Here is a 16,183-nt window from a genome sequence, read left to right as displayed (position 1 = left end):
TCAAGATGAGGTCATGAACATGCTTGAGGCTGATGAAATAGCCGAGGCAGCGGAGGATGCTGAGGTCACCGTCGAAGATGGCAGAAACGAGGTTGGATCGAAGCGTCAGAGCTTGCTCCGTATGGATCCGTGCATGGATAAACACTGTGGCGCAGGACGAGTTTGCAAGGTTTGTCAGAGACCGAAATCGCATGTTATTACCACGATGCGTACAATTCTTCAACGATTCTTCTGTATTTTTGCCATTAGCCAAATCACCGTAAATCGAGTATGTTCGGCTTTCAATTATTCAATTTTATGACATGTATTTGTTACGATCGTTTACAATCGCAAGCGTCTAAAAACGCAGAAGTACGAAAAGTGCTCCGCCAGACAGTAGGTTCACTAAGTCCTTTCGCTTTGTAAGAATACATCTTCTTCAAAGATATAAGAATTATTTGAAATATTGGAGGATTCGCCCTAGATACTTCCATGTAATATTCTGCCTAAAAATGTATCTCTCGTGAATTCATTTCGCTATCGGCCTTTGAGAATCTCTTATCCAACTCGTGGAATTAAGTACGCAAACTATAAAAGATGGTGTTGATTAGAAATTTTTGAATAAAGGTTGATAAGAGTTCGTACTGCGTTCATTTGGAACGTTCCATTTACGTTCGAACGTTCCATCCAACAAAGAAATTCGTTGGTTGTAACGATTATGATCATTTCAGGCCATCGACGAAGACACCGCCGAGTGTGTTTGCGTTGAGGTATGCGACGAAGAGGTCGATCCTAGGCGAAAAGTTTGCACTAATCACAATGAAACTTTCGGAAGCGATTGCGAGGTTTACCAGGCGCGTTGTTTCTGCGACTCCGGCGACGCCAGATGCAGAAACGCCGAAAAGTATCAACACGTTCACGTCGTATACTTCGGTGAATGCCGAGAGATGCCTGTAAGTACTTACCATCGTCACCGACCGGTTCGGATACGGTAAATTTCTATAAATAATATAATACAAAGCACACGATACGAAAAACAAATTCGTATCGTTTGTGGTACACGCTGCGCTTAAATCGAAAAAGTCGAATATCTTTCTCACAAATCTTAACAAGCGTTCATTGGTATTGGTAAAGTATCTGCAACAGTTATCACTGGCTGATATAACGGAATGCTATTCATAACCAGAAGTGTATCTTATCTATCGTGTATTGTTGTTCTTCTTGTCCCGTAGAAATGATTTCATTGTAATTTTATGTCTGTCCTTGCGTTCATTAAACGCCATTTCGTTAGATTACTTCATCGTATAATTAAACGGGAATGTGTTCATGACTTTGTTATTAAACCAAGATTAATACATAGATATATAAACTTAACGATTTCCGGAAATTTTAACTAAATTTTCACGTAAAGATACGTAGCGTAACTGAATAAACATCGGACAAATTACGATTAAAATATTTTATTTATGAAATACAAAACTAAAGTTGCAATAGTTTGTACGGTTATTTATAAGAAACATGAAATTTTCGATGATTATGTTTGTAATGTTTTAATTTAAATTGTAATAAATATATTTATAAAAGAAAATTTTAATTATAATATAAATATATTTATGGATGACTATATATGTATATTTTAGTTTTGTAATTAAACATTGCAACATGGAATTAGTAAGAATTTTAAGAAATAGTTCGAAGACGAGTGAATTAATTGTATTCTTATAGTTTCGTTCTAACTTCGACCGTTTTCCACGTTGCAGGAGTGCAAAAAGGAAGACATGGCTGACTTCCCAAGGCGAATGCGAGACTGGCTGTTTAATATCATGAGAGATCTTGCTGATCGTCAAGAATTACCATCGCATTATCTGAAAATGCAACGGGAAGCTGAAACAAATCATACATTGCGTTGGACTAACGCCGCTATCTGGAAATGGTGCGACTTAGACGGTCACCCTCATGACAGAGCTGTTTCCAGACACGAACTTTTCCCCATTAAAGCACCTTTGATGGCTCTCGAGCATTGTATTGCACCGTTCCTCGACTCCTGCGACAGAGACAATGACCATAAAATTACCCTTATCGAGTGGGGCAAATGTTTAGAGCTTAACGAGGTAACGATCCCTGATATTTATAAATGAATAATTTTAAGTTATTCATTAGTAATTAGTATTAATTATAAAGTAATTTATAATATTAGTTAGTTAGTAATTTGAAATGAATATACTCCCATACATATGAATAAATTTTGGAATGCAATTATTACAATTTATTAAATTTTAATTATTAAAACTTCTAATGATATTACATGGAAAACGTTAATTTTAATTATAATAATTATATACTTTATAATAGAGGAATTGATATTCCTTATTTGTTTAAAGAATTCGAGTATTATGATATTAAACTGATAAATTCTATAATTGCTAGAGAGTTAATAAATTTTAAAAATTTCATAGATACTGGTAAACAATATATTATACAGATGAAGTGTAATGTACATATGTTATGTACAATAGCAAGATTTTTAAATAGTTCTCATATAGCAAACTTAACCTTCTAAATTAATTTTAAAGAAATTTTTATTTTATATATTTTATACACTTTTGAATAATTGTCAATAAGGATTTTATATTGTGATACAAGCTTTCTCTAAACTATCGCTGTTTATTCGTTTAAAATAATTTTTTACTCTTTTACATATACCGTTATCCACTATAATATTTTGAAACAAATAAACAATAGCGAACATTGAAATAGGAATTTAACTATTCATATAATTAGGATGAAACAACTAATGATATTATTCAGTATTATATATTACTTAGAAGTCTGTGAAATGCTGCTTGTTTTATGTATCTGCTAAAATATTTCGATCTGTAATAGTAAGTTAAAATGATATTGATTCGAATTGCAGGAGGATTTGGAGGATAAGTGCGACGAACTGGCCGAAACAAAGAAGTCCGAGCAATACTAACTACAGACAAGTTCGAATGATAAGCGGTAGTGGTTACGACGGAATAAATGAACGGAAGGAACAAAAAGGAGGGTAAACACACGACGTATAGTACTAATGAAAGGGCGAGGAATGAGAAAAATGGCGGGAAAAGTTGCAAGTAAAGCGCACGCAACAGTGCGCATGTCTGCGCAGAAACTCGTCGATATTGCAACCCATCCGTGATGGTCGTGCCAACCGCAGTTTTAGACAGTGCTCTCTAATAATATAGAGATGTGTACGTTAGGGACTACTCGCGTTATTTCCACAATAATTCTTTAAAAACCTGAGAACTGTTTATTGTCATATGATGGTTCAAATAGAAACGCGATACACCTGCTCGTTTCCTCTCCCTGTAGTATAATCTTGATATTATCCTCGTAGCAACAACGTACGTATTTTCTATATATACACATATATACATACATACCTTTTGTATAAATTTATTATGTGACTGCCTTTCTATCAATAAAGAGTGATACAGTTTTTCGTCTGCGCAATACTAATCCACTACATACTATGCTTCACGGTGTCAGCTGTTAAAATCGAAGAAAATACATGTTGATTATTTTTACAGGAATAATTTAATTTGTGCCTTTACTGAATAACGCGAACAACAAAATATTAATACTATTTTATATTATGTGTTTGTGTAGATATTTCTTCGTCATGTTTTATTCTATTCAGTTGTGTTCAATGATAACACGCTCCTATGTTTGATAATTTAATTATAAAAATATAAATATATATTATATACGTTTATTAAAGTTTCCATTTCAGATTTCACTTTTTTTGTACAGTGTTGTTTTATTATGTTATACCTGTGACACAAAGTGTGAGAATTCTGAGACTGAATTCTTGAGACTATAACTTAAGACTAAAGTTCATCAGTTACTTTGAAATTCATCGGTGCCGCGTTGTTAGCATTTTATACTTTTTAGGTGAAGTATAATCACTTTTTTATGCCAGATGTTACTATTTATAACATCATTTATTTTTTTTAAGAAACATATCTTAAACGTTAGAAACGATATGCGTACGGCATATAAATCGTATTAATACTATAAAGATATAATATGTAATCTACTGTGTGTGATGGTACAATAGATGTAAAGAAATTTTTATACAGAATGATAAATTCTTTGTTCTCCCAATTTTTATTAACTTTACATTTATTATGCAATTACGTTTCCTGTTTATCGGCATAAAAAGTACTGTTATATGAAAAGAATTTGAATATCAAACCATCTGTGTGTTTATAAATTCAAACAAAGAGATACATAGAAAAATATGAAATGAGAATTACACGGTGGTTACGCCTAAAATTCAAAGAGACTTTAGATAGTGTTTGATAAGTTGGGAATAAACGGTAAGTGACCAACGGGAATAATAACGCAGTGTACCTTAGACAGTATGGAAAATTACCCAGTGTACACGATGCAATGTTTAAGTGATACAAGATAGGAACGTTACTCTTTCGATTAAATTGTTGTAACGAGTCAAGACCAACAGATGGCGAACGGGCATTATATTGAGTGATTGTAATTGGTGTGTTTTAGTCACGTGGGACGATCGCGGGACGTGCCGACAGCGCCAAGCGTATTTGGCGGGACCGCGCTTAGACGGCGTCGTCTGTGCTTCTGGCAAGTCTGTCGTGTAGTGAACCACAAAGGCTCTTGTCCGATAATGGTGAGTATCCGCAAGTTTTCAGCGGATCCTTTAGCCATCCGTGCATTCTAATAGCACAACCGTATTCTACAATGTTCATGCTGTCTTCTGGCGAAATTTCGTGGCCGTATCTCGCAAATTAACCGTGATTTTCGTTTCTGAACAGGCTGGCGGAAAGGCGGGCAAGGACTCGGGTAAAGCGAAGGCGAAGGCGGTCTCTCGTTCGGCGAGGGCCGGCTTGCAGGTGAGTTTATTGCCTACTACTCGACCAGTTCAAATGCATAGAATAGAAGTTTGTCAACATTATTTTTCGATAATGAACGTCTACGTGATTATTTTAAATAGATTTTAAGGGTAAAAAGGTTAAATCATTGTGGTTGGCGCGAAAAACCGAAGCGTTTTTAGATACATAATGAACAATTCATTTTTTTCAAGTATTTGCGATCTTGCTGTGAATAAAATATATGAAAGTGCTTGATTTAACTTCGATTTATACGTATTGTGTTTAATAACTGAAGAAAACTTGGAGGAAGTCTATTATTTTTTGAATTAAAGTTATGGTGATTACGTCTAAGTTCGGAAGTTTTCAAACGAGTCGTTGAGTCTGTGTACTCTACGCCCCCTCCTCTCATATCTTCCTATTCAGCTACTAATATAATTCTCATCGAATTATTTTTTTTTATAATTTTCAAAAAATTATTTAATAAGAATCGTTGTGTTGGTAATTGTTTGCGTTTAGTCATATTATACGAATCCTGTCAAAATAATTTAAATTGACAGCAGTTCTAATTTAGTCTTGTATTATTATTTTTGTATCCAATAGGCTCGTCCATTATTGAAATTCAGTCAATAGCGACATTGATATTTTTTATGTTGAAACCGTATATTCTTATTTATTTAACTACAAAAATTTAACAATTTTTTAAATTAATTTAAAGAACTCTAGTTTGTGATATGTAGAAACGTATATAGTTATGTATACAAACATGTAAATAATAACATTAAGTATGTAAACATTAAACTTAATATCTTGTAAAGTAACATAACATATTTTCTTTATGAAGTTTATCAACCATTGTCTTTGGATAATTATAATTTCCAACTGTAGAAAATTTATTATTTTGAACGCGTAAATAAATAAAATACAGGGCATTCGTTAGTGAATGACGAAATCACATACTAAACTGGAGAACTCGGGAAAGCCGAATCATCGTACACCGCTCGATATTCGTTGTGTTAAAAGAGGACTGAGTTATGTGTGCTGTTCTATGTGTAGACAAAATTGGTTTTTCGTTTAGAAGAATCGGATACAGCGTGGCTATATAAAGAATTGTTGCGGGGAAAGTACTGGGAACGTATAATATTACGAAAAATTGTGTCATTCGTCGTCGTTCGATATTTGTTATACGAAAAGCTGCTGACGCCGAGTGACCTCATGTTATTTGAACAGACATTATATATGATGCGTCCTAACCCAAAAATATTTACCTTGCCACGAATGCAAAATTACCTTCCGATGTAATATCATTTTTACCTATATTAGACATAGTACGTTTGATTTTTTTCAGTTTCCGGTTGGTAGAATTCACAGGCATTTGAAAAACAGAACCACAAGTCATGGTCGAGTCGGTGCTACAGCAGCGGTATACAGTGCAGCTATCTTGGAATACCTCACTGCTGAGGTGAGTGAGAATATATGTGAAAGAAGAAAGCATTCGCAAAACAAAGAGAGAAAGACAGAGAAAGAAAGGCAAATACGCACAATAGGAAGATCAGCCGTTATAACCAGGACTATATGCGTTGGCATCACTAGCGACTGATGGCGTCACTAACGCCAAGCATCATGGCCGATTTTTCCCGCCTTTTCGTCAACCGTAGGCAAATAAGGAACAATTCTTTCTTCTGCTTATCGTGTTATATAGAATTTCACTTTTAAATTCATATTTTTCATTTTTTACGAAAGTAAAAATTTCCATCTTCGTTAGGGAAATATTATCATATAGTTACATTCTAAAAAGATATGTTTATGGACAAACAATTCTTGCATTACTAATGCTTTAGTTTATAATTACTTTTGTGATTTTGAAGCATTTCTATGTTTCTATTAAAACATGATGTCTAATCCTGATATGTACATATTTATTCACATATTGTTACATATTTTTATATTATTTTTTGTATTCTGTATGTAAGGTATTGTGTTTTGTAGTGTTACGTGCTAAAGTTTCATAAATAGTACACGATGTTAGATGTGTTATGAAACGATGTTTTGTTTGTTTTAGGTTCTCGAATTGGCAGGAAATGCATCAAAAGATTTGAAGGTCAAACGTATTACACCAAGACATCTTCAACTTGCTATTCGTGGTGATGAAGAATTAGATAGTCTCATTAAAGCAACTATCGCTGGAGGAGGTATGTTTTCTAATATAGTTCCATTACTTTAATAGTCGTAATTAAAGGGTCATGTGATCATATATTATCATATTATGTAATCTTGTTATAATAAATTAAAGCATTACCTTGCTCCTGAATTAAAAATCTTGATTCAAAGTAATTAATTCTGCTATTCAGATTCTAATATCCTAAGCTTTAAAAGTTATATTATGATTATTAAAAATGGTAGTTTAAAGGTTTAGTCAAAACATAAGAATTATTTATCTTATATGTTTATTGCAAATATCTTACTTATATTCTCCAAAAGTAATAGAATGTTATATCAATGTAATTAAGATTAAACAATGATTTTTTATGTAATTTTCTCCTGTTACAGGTGTTATACCACATATCCACAAATCATTGATTGGAAAGAAGGGTTCGCAAAAGCCAGCATAATTTAGTGATTCAGTTAAGAACATGTGAGAAGCTATGTAGACAAAACAGATGCGAGCAGAGTGATTGTTGATAAAGTGTACCTATGTTACGAAATTGATGGCGAGAGACTGGCGTGATTTATATATATATATATATATATATATAAATATATATAGATCTATAAATAAAACAAATATTGATATAATTTAATATAGGTAACAAGAGTTAAAAAAAAGACAAATTTTCACCACATAATTGGCATTTAGAGTCGGAAAAGTTCATAATATAGTCTGAAAATTTTAGTGTACGTTACACTGCAATTACTTGACAAGCGATGCGTTGTAGCATGGTTTGCTCAAAACTGCAGAAGTCTTTGATACTGTATGCGGATTGTAAACTAAACGTTTTGAAAGTTGGAGTATTTAAGGACTTGGATGTGTCGTAAAGTTTGTAATTTTAAAAGAAGATTGTTCTTTTGATTTCTTATTTTGTGCATGGTGTTTAACTTTGTCTCTTTTTTAAACTATTACGTGCAACTAATGTTGTTTTCTTAAAATTAGCTATTAAATAGCATAACAGTAATTCGATAAAAATGTATAATATGAGCGAGTATTAATAGGTATTTCATAAATTTTTTCACTTTCAATTTTTGAAATTTTTAATCCATTTATATTTAACTGTTTAATACCTTACGATTATAGTTACAAGTAAAAGTAGTTACGTACTCATTCTTGTTATTAAATACTCTTAACTATCTCATAGCAGTAAACAGTGTGCATAAATACCTCTAGATTAAATTTTTAATTTTGGACACTTTATATTCTAAAATTTGTGTTGCCGAATATCTTTGCTTAAATTTTTGAAGTTTTCAGTCTCTGTAACATTAGTATATAAGATTACATGAGAAATCATTCTGCTGACTTTGTTTCTATTCTGTTAATTTTATGAAACGCAATAAGTTGTAATTTGTAACGTGCTGTAATTTATGTCCATGATTATGAGACTGGAATCTTTGAAATCTATAAGGCTTTTACTCGTGTGAAGGTCAAAGAAAAAGTATTTCGGCATTGCAAAGCCTTTGATGTAATATATAATCTTTATTCCAGTAGTGTTCAATTAATGTAAAATCCATAGTAGAAATATCGAAACAATTTGAAATAAAATAGTGTACGTTTTTAGTTCTAACAACTATCGATTTCTATTTTGGTTCTGTTCACATCACTTTCCATTTTATTCATAAAACTACTGTTACTTGTGTCATTTAGTGTAATTTTCGCTGTATTAAATACCAGCCACATGTAAAATGTTCATTTTCATAATAAAGAGCAATTTTACTATTATCTATAGTTCAATTATTAAAAATTGTTGAGTCAAGAAAAGATATACTAATTTGTATTTTATGCCTTCTTTAAGTCTTTAAATTAAAATGGACTAAGAGGTAATATATAATTAAAAGGCTGTAATACAACGAATGATTTTTGTAAATGCATTATTGTACACAAACTGTGTAATGTTTTCATATATTATGTGTAAACAGTTTCCAAATACACTTTCTGTGCTAGAATGTAACATGTTGTCTAGTAAAATTGGAAAACCACCTTAGGTTTGATGTAAAGATATATGATGAGCATATACATAAATGCAAAGAATTTTTAAATTATATAATGCAGGAAAGAATACTTAGTAATTCTATTTAAAAATTAATAAATCGAATCTTTGTTTCGTTATAATCTTTGTTAGCGTATAAAAATAAGTACATTTATTTGTAAAAAGATGTAATATATACTATTTTGCAATATCTCTATGATATAAATTGTATTATTTAGAAAATGAGAAAGAAAATAGAGGATCATTTCTTTCGATCATTATAGGTATGTTAAAATTTTTTAAAATTTCACGTAGTGAGCATATCCACGTCCAGTGCTGCCATCATACTGGGAGCGGTCTCCTATCACTACTCGATTTCCCCCTCCAACAACCAATCCCATGGCTCGTTCAAAACCTTGCGGCTTTTCGTCGAGTCCGCTTCTAGTGGGGTACGGTGTAGCTCCTTGCATTTGTGTGGGAGTGAGATAGCAGCAAGGAAGAGCTCCCCACTAAGCCGGTCAGAAGCTCAGTCGCCTTTCACGAGTTCGGTCGGTTGGGCGGCTTGTGTCGTGGATATCATTGTAAACGTGAGCATCAGTTGCTTGATACATAAATTCCATTCCATAACAGGAACGAACAAGCTCGTTTATCGACTTTGCGTAGGGGACAGGATCTCTCGACGGATCGTCCTCGGATCCGTCGTGAGAGGGCCGCGAGATAGTGCACACACCGGTGACAGAACGCGTGGGTAATGTCAAGCGGTGTATAGTTGTACGATCAAGATTTCGTATACTTTGGTATATCCTGGTTTACGGGTACCGGAATTTCGCTCGTGAAGAGAGGACCTGTTTCCGTTTCGCTCACGTTGCGCTGTTGCCGGTGTTTACTCTTTGCAATCGAATTTTTACGCGCGCGAAGGGTGCGGGTAGGGGAAACAATTGGTTCGAAAAACCGGCGATTCGTAATTATAAAGAGTATCGTATTCTGTTTCGAAGCGGTCTTCTTGGTTTCGTGGCAAGAGTCAACGGTATGACATCCTTGGCGTAATTTTCCTCCACCGTAATACACCTGGATCCAAGATTCTTTGAAGATGACGAGTAGAGACACGGAACGAACCTTCCTTCGTGGCCGGTAAGTCTTTTCTCCCTGTTTCCGTAATATATTTGCGTGACATTGCTTTTACTTGATCAACCTGTTAGCCAAGTTATATTATTCACCTTTACTATGTTACGGTGAAAGGAACATCTTGTTGCACCGTGGCTCACTTTGAATTTACTAACGTCACGTTCTCTGGAAATATCTATAGAAACTTGAGATTCGACGATTCAGTGAAGATATACTTGCGCTTTTCATATCATTTCACTGATTTGTTGTACTACATCATTCACTGTTACCATTGATCTCGGAAAATTAATCATACGTACGGTATGTGTATGTATTTGAACACTAGTTGCTTCAACGAAGGTCAATGAACAGTATTGACGCTTGGTTTCGACGTTTTTACGGTTGTTTCATCTCGGAATGTTATGTGCATCGAGCGTTGCTACAATTTATCAGTTTATTCTGTTACTTTATGTTTTAGAGTTACTTTAAGGAAAATATACTTTGTGATGTTTTGTACTTTAGTGAAAATTTGTACAACTACGATATGATTAACTGGTTCGTATTTCAAGGTTTGTCTCTTGTATTTACCATTCCATTACCATTCATATTACATGTTTATATGATATTACTATCAGGGGATATTTTATTTTAAGAAAAATTTGGGCTATTAATTTTCTGAATTTATAACATTGATAAGTAATAATATGGATTGTTTAATACACATTTATATACATTTCCATATTTGGTTAGTCACTAAATCTCATTTTAAGGCATTTTGGATATTATGAGGAAACAAAATAATGCAACGCATATTTATTTATAGTAATGGATTCCACATTTTAGAATAATTATGTAGGCTCTAGTTTTATATTTTCATTATTTAGTTTTAGATATTATTCTTTGTTATATGTATTTAATAGCTTTTTCTTAAAATTGTTAGTATGTTTTTAATAGTTTATTGAAAATAATTGTGGAGTCTTCCAAATATGTAAATAGGTCTATTCTTAGTAAAAACATGTTTATCAAATCACTTTTCGGTCAGTATATTATAAGATTGTCGTTTTAAATAAAAATAAGATATTACGTCTTTTAATATTATAATTTCGTTTACTTATGTATATATGTTATTTGCTTCACACTTTGTCACTTTCATTGTTTGGACTGGATTTCATTGTTTTCATGCAAAGTTCGTTGATTTTCATTACAAAACTACTTTGAATATTCGGCACGTTAACGTAATAACACGTTATCCAGAGAGTTTTATATTGCTTATTCTTAGAACACTGCCAGAAGTCGTTTAGAATGTATATGGGATTTTCATGAGTTTGTGCATGTTTCTTATAAACGTCACGTTGAGTCATAGTTAATAATCTTTAACAATGATTCCATAATTGATTATTTATTTCCTAATAAAATAAAATAAAGTGTCAGATGTATCATGGGAATGTGAATGAATAATCAGTTCTGGCATAGGTTTTTATGATTTTTTAACCATGAAATAATTGACATGTTTTATTTAAAATTTCATGCGTAGTGAAGCAATATGAAATTATAGATAAACAATGAATAAACTTTCAGAAATGGTTACTGAAACAATTAATTTGTACAAAATATACAGATAAGCTACGTTGTATTACATGCAACTATAAAATTTTGCTTAACCATATTTCAACGAAATTATGGAAAATTAATGAGTATCACAATCCAAAGATTGTAGTCCACAGATTAGGATTATGAAAATAATAAGGTAAAGAAAGGGCCACATTTTGGACTCTACATATTACACGTTATTCTAAGAAACCTTGTTCCAAAATGCTCGCCAATTTCATTATCCTTGATTTTCTTTCGAGAAACCTCGTTTCTTGTAATACATTGAATAGAGGAAAAAGAAAAGAAATTCCACAAATTTCTTGAAATGCTTTTATCTCAAACTTAATGTATTCCTACTACATATTTATCGAGTCATTGAGAAAAAAGCAATGCGTAAAATGTTTGTATCTAATTTTGTCACATATACGTACATATAAATAAGTAAATAAATATAATCCAAATGTGTAAGCTGCAATATCTGAAGAATGAAATCGTTATTTACTTATTAATAAAAATATGAATTTGCCTAAATATTCGTAGTTGAGTACTGATGTTACGAACATTACTTTTTAGAATTCCTTATAGGATTTACAATTGTTCATATCATTTTCGCGTAACAAATAAATTTACAGAAGTAAGCTATTCGTTACTGTAAAAGATTAAAACATTAATCCTGTATACCCATGGCTTTCTTGCGCAATGTTTTATACATTAACTAACAGTTAACAGTTGACAAGTGGTAAATTATAGATTTGTTATAAACAGAATTAATATTATTAATAATTATTTTATGTTAATATCATCAGTATTATTAATAATTATCAACGATAATTACACGTTACATCAGTAAATATCAATATCACTACTAATCATTAATATTATAGACAGACAGATTTTTCTACAGAGATGGTTTTTCCAATTTTATATCGAGCAGGACTCCTTTTATTTCTAACTTTCTCGCCGTAACCTGTTATCAGTGTCATTCCTGCGAAAATATTTTAAACGCAGTCCAGTGTCTTTGCGTGGCCTATCCTACGAGTCTTAGCAAAAATGCTTTCTGTAATCTAAATACCGGTACTTGGAACGCAAGGTCGGTTGATCGGCAACGTCATCGAGGCGACGGCAAATGTTGCGGTGAAAGTTTATCCTGCGTGGTAGGGATCTCTGCACGCTACGTTCATGCAGGAATGAACACGGAATTGTTCTTAGAACGAGAGCCTCTCCGACGTAGCTTGGGAATTTCATGTATAAATACAGGAAATACTTCTTCGTTACTTAACATGAGCTGGAAACGCGTAATCTTGTTTGCGTGTCTTTCTACAACTTATTCTTTCATGTCGGTATCACATCGGTTGATTGATTCGAGTGTCGTGTTCGTATCCTTTGATTTACCTCGCTTTGCGATATTGAGAGTTTAAGAGTTTAGACGAGGCGGCGTCTCTTGCTGCTTCTTCGTCGTTTCGCCTGTAATCTTGCACCGCACGTGATTAATCCATTAAGGATCACGTAAAAGTTGCGTAAATGTAATTTTATTAAACAACCGCGAATTGAATCGTTGTTTCGTCAGGCCACCGAAAATTTACAATAGATACATTGCAGATTATTATATTATATTAGTATAATAGATACATTGATAATTCATACAGTTGCAAGATCTAGATGGGAGAAGTAGCGAATTCTTAGAACTTTCTTTTATAATCACGATATGGGTTCTATAGGATTCAATAAGGTGAATTGATTTAAAAGGAAGAAAAAATATTGCATTAACGCAACGTTGGCTTTTGACGAGTCAAGTGATCTCGTCTCTTTATTTTCTTAATATTATATTTTTTATATTGTCGATTTAATTCGTTTTAATCTGTGATTTATAAATCTTCTCTGCATTTAGGTTCTTGGCTAATAGTGTGCTTGGTTTTTAATCTAATATGAAGATCACAGTCAAGTAGAAATATCGCACTAGGTCACAGTGTACGTGGAAGATACAGTGATTTTAGATCTCTGCTGTAGTGTTAATTTTTCTACGCAAGTTAATAGGATTGCGCGAATGTTTTGCGTGATTAAAATAAATTTATATAATACGATTATAAATTATAATACAATCTATAATCATCATATAAATATTGTAGTGTTACGCACAGACTGGAATATACGTGCCATGCAGAAGTCGCATTGATCGGCTTCATAAATTGAAAACTGCAGGAAAATGACGATATTATAAACGCCGTTTTCAAAATTTACTTTGTAGCAAGTGATAAGCTTAATAGAAACGGAATGATTGATGGGCAAAATATTCGTTACACTATGACAATTAAATCATTAGTTAATTGTTGAGGAATAATTAAAAAAACGTTTAAAATTTGACGCACTCTGTCCATAGTTAGTTATACAATGTTTGTCGATGTTCAGATATTTATCAGTTTAATGTGTTTGTTAGGCCAATCAAAGGAAATGTTGCATCGTTTGGGTAACTAAGATATTGTAAGTACTTGACACAATAGCTTGTATGTATAATATCTACGTTAAGGTTCATTTGACTCGAATACAATGAGGGAGAATGGAATTGTTCGTTAAATATTTGTATATTTGCGAGTTAAATATTGTCATGTGACACGCGTTTGGAAAATTTCTTTACTGGTTAATGAGTGATTGAAACAAAAATGCAATTAAATGGTGGAATATTTTATGAAATTTTAGACTTGAGAATATTGAAATATCATCATTAAGAATTTATGCTTTTAATTAATATTTCGAGGCAAATGTAAGTTTGCTCAATTTTATCGTATGTTTGGCAATTCTGTGATGACTTTTCTATGGGACAAATTTCTTTTTTTTTTATTTACTAGTATTTTACAATCAATTCTCGCATTGAGAATTTTGAGTAATTTTCTCTGGCATGGCGCAGTGAGATGGCTCATTATTTATAATAAGTTAATACTTATTAACTTATAAGTTAAGTTTAACTTGTATAAGTTAATACTTATTAACTTATTATAGATAAATATAATTTATAAATAATTATTATAAGTACATATTACTTATTATAAATATCTAGTTGAATCTTGTGCTTAGGTCTAACGGATAGTGTTTTTTTAGCCTGCGGATCTGGTCCGACGTATTAAGTAATTTAGTAATTAGGGGGTTTCGATGTTTGTTGACTCTTTTGCTATATCTATTGCTATATTTTGTTATTTCTTCTTTGACTATGGGTATCTTGAGGTCGCGGTGTATTGCTTCGTTGGTAACATACAGGATGCATTTATTAGGGATCTTAGCGTTTTCGATTAGAAGCGTTGAAGTATTTCAATGTTGGAATTACTTGCTGTTCCCCATAGTTGGATTCCGTAGGTCGAGACAGGTTTTATTATGGTCTTATAGAGTGTAATTTTGTTCTGCGTGCTTAGGTTGGAGCGTCGGCCAGTGTGCCAGTAAAATTTTTTAAGTTTATCCTTGAGTTGCTTCGATTTGTCTGTGATGTGTTGTTTCCACGTTAATCTCCTGTCCAGAGTCATGCCCAGGTATCTGACTGAGTCCTTGTTAGGAATTGTTATATTGTTAATGGTCACCTGAGGGCAAGTTTGTTTTCGCAGCGTGAAGGTTACATGTGTGGATTTGTTTTCATTAATTTTGAAGTCCCATTTATGAAACCACTTTTCCATAGAGTTGAATGGGACAAATTGGACTCAAATGTCTATATCTATATGAAAAGTAGAGTTGATCAGTTTGATTTCTAACACATTTCTATTTCTTTGCACCAAGTACTTTGTACCTTCTCATGATAGTCGAGTCTCACTGTAATTTGTCAAAATTTTCCGTACAATATACGTATTATATCGTTAAAATTATGTTCTTTTCGCAAGTGTTGGAGTATTCTTGCGAGCCATTGTATGTACAGTAATGGACAAAATTCAAGACTACCTTTCTGATAAATTATCGCGCTATATTGTAGATAATAAATAACCAACAGTCTACGATCATACGCTATGGAAATCCACTCTATTACAGCCTATTAAATTTTAAATCATCAGAAAGTAACACTTCATTAAAATGTACTGTCCGTACTTGTATTGTCCTGTGTTTGTGTGCTTTCCGGAAGCAGAAGCAATTTCTGGCTTCCGATTTTTACGACCGAGTATTGGATTCTTCGGAAGCTCCTTCGACTCTAAAATCACGAAAATATTTCTGAACGATTCTTACGCAAATGTTCAGATCATTCGTAATGCAGATTTCGTTTTAAGAGTCAATAGCAATTCGAAAATGATCCTTTTCGGATAAGCAGTAGATGCGCTGGTTCATCCTTCTTCTTTCTTCATTCATTTTTTTTAAATTTATAAATACTGTTTCAGGTGTTCCAATAACATTTGCTATATTTCGGTAAATATCTTTCATCTCTTGCTAGTCATATAGCAATTTTTCCATCTTCAGAGCGTATATTGCTGTTATACCCTGGATTTT

General features: G+C 32.7%; 3 protein-coding genes across 3 annotated transcripts in view; all 3 read left to right on the top strand.

The window, feature by feature from the left end:
- Positions 1-19: 19 nt before the first annotated feature.
- Positions 20-2,953, top strand: LOC100651232 (SPARC). Its single transcript, XM_003403212.4, has 4 exons — positions 20-169; positions 711-932; positions 1,740-2,090; positions 2,894-2,953. The coding sequence occupies exons 1-4, from the start codon at positions 20-22 to the stop codon at positions 2,951-2,953; spliced, it is 783 nt and encodes a 260-aa protein (XP_003403260.2).
- Positions 2,949-8,790, top strand: LOC100651471 (histone H2A.V). The gene is made up of 6 exons (XM_020868198.2): positions 2,949-3,912; positions 4,531-4,660; positions 4,806-4,883; positions 6,208-6,321; positions 6,922-7,051; positions 7,410-8,790. The coding sequence occupies exons 2-6, from the start codon at positions 4,658-4,660 to the stop codon at positions 7,469-7,471; spliced, it is 387 nt and encodes a 128-aa protein (XP_020723857.1). The 5' UTR covers positions 2,949-3,912; positions 4,531-4,657; the 3' UTR covers positions 7,472-8,790.
- A 677-nt stretch (positions 8,791-9,467) lies between these two features.
- The window catches only part of LOC100651590 (cadherin-87A), a 513,470-nt gene continuing 506,754 nt past the window's right edge, over positions 9,468-16,183 (top strand). The window contains exons 1-2 of the mRNA XM_012319874.3: positions 9,468-9,624; positions 10,033-10,168. Coding sequence (XP_012175264.1) covers positions 10,128-10,168 — 41 coding nt within the window. The 5' untranslated portion in view covers positions 9,468-9,624; positions 10,033-10,127. The remainder of the gene's footprint in view (positions 9,625-10,032; positions 10,169-16,183) is intronic.

This window comes from Bombus terrestris, chromosome 10 (assembly GCF_910591885.1).
Source record: "Bombus terrestris chromosome 10, iyBomTerr1.2, whole genome shotgun sequence".
Classification (NCBI taxonomy): Eukaryota; Metazoa; Arthropoda; class Insecta; order Hymenoptera; family Apidae; genus Bombus; species Bombus terrestris.
Note: the sequence above shows the minus strand (reverse complement) of the source record. Positions and strands in the feature narration are given on the sequence as shown.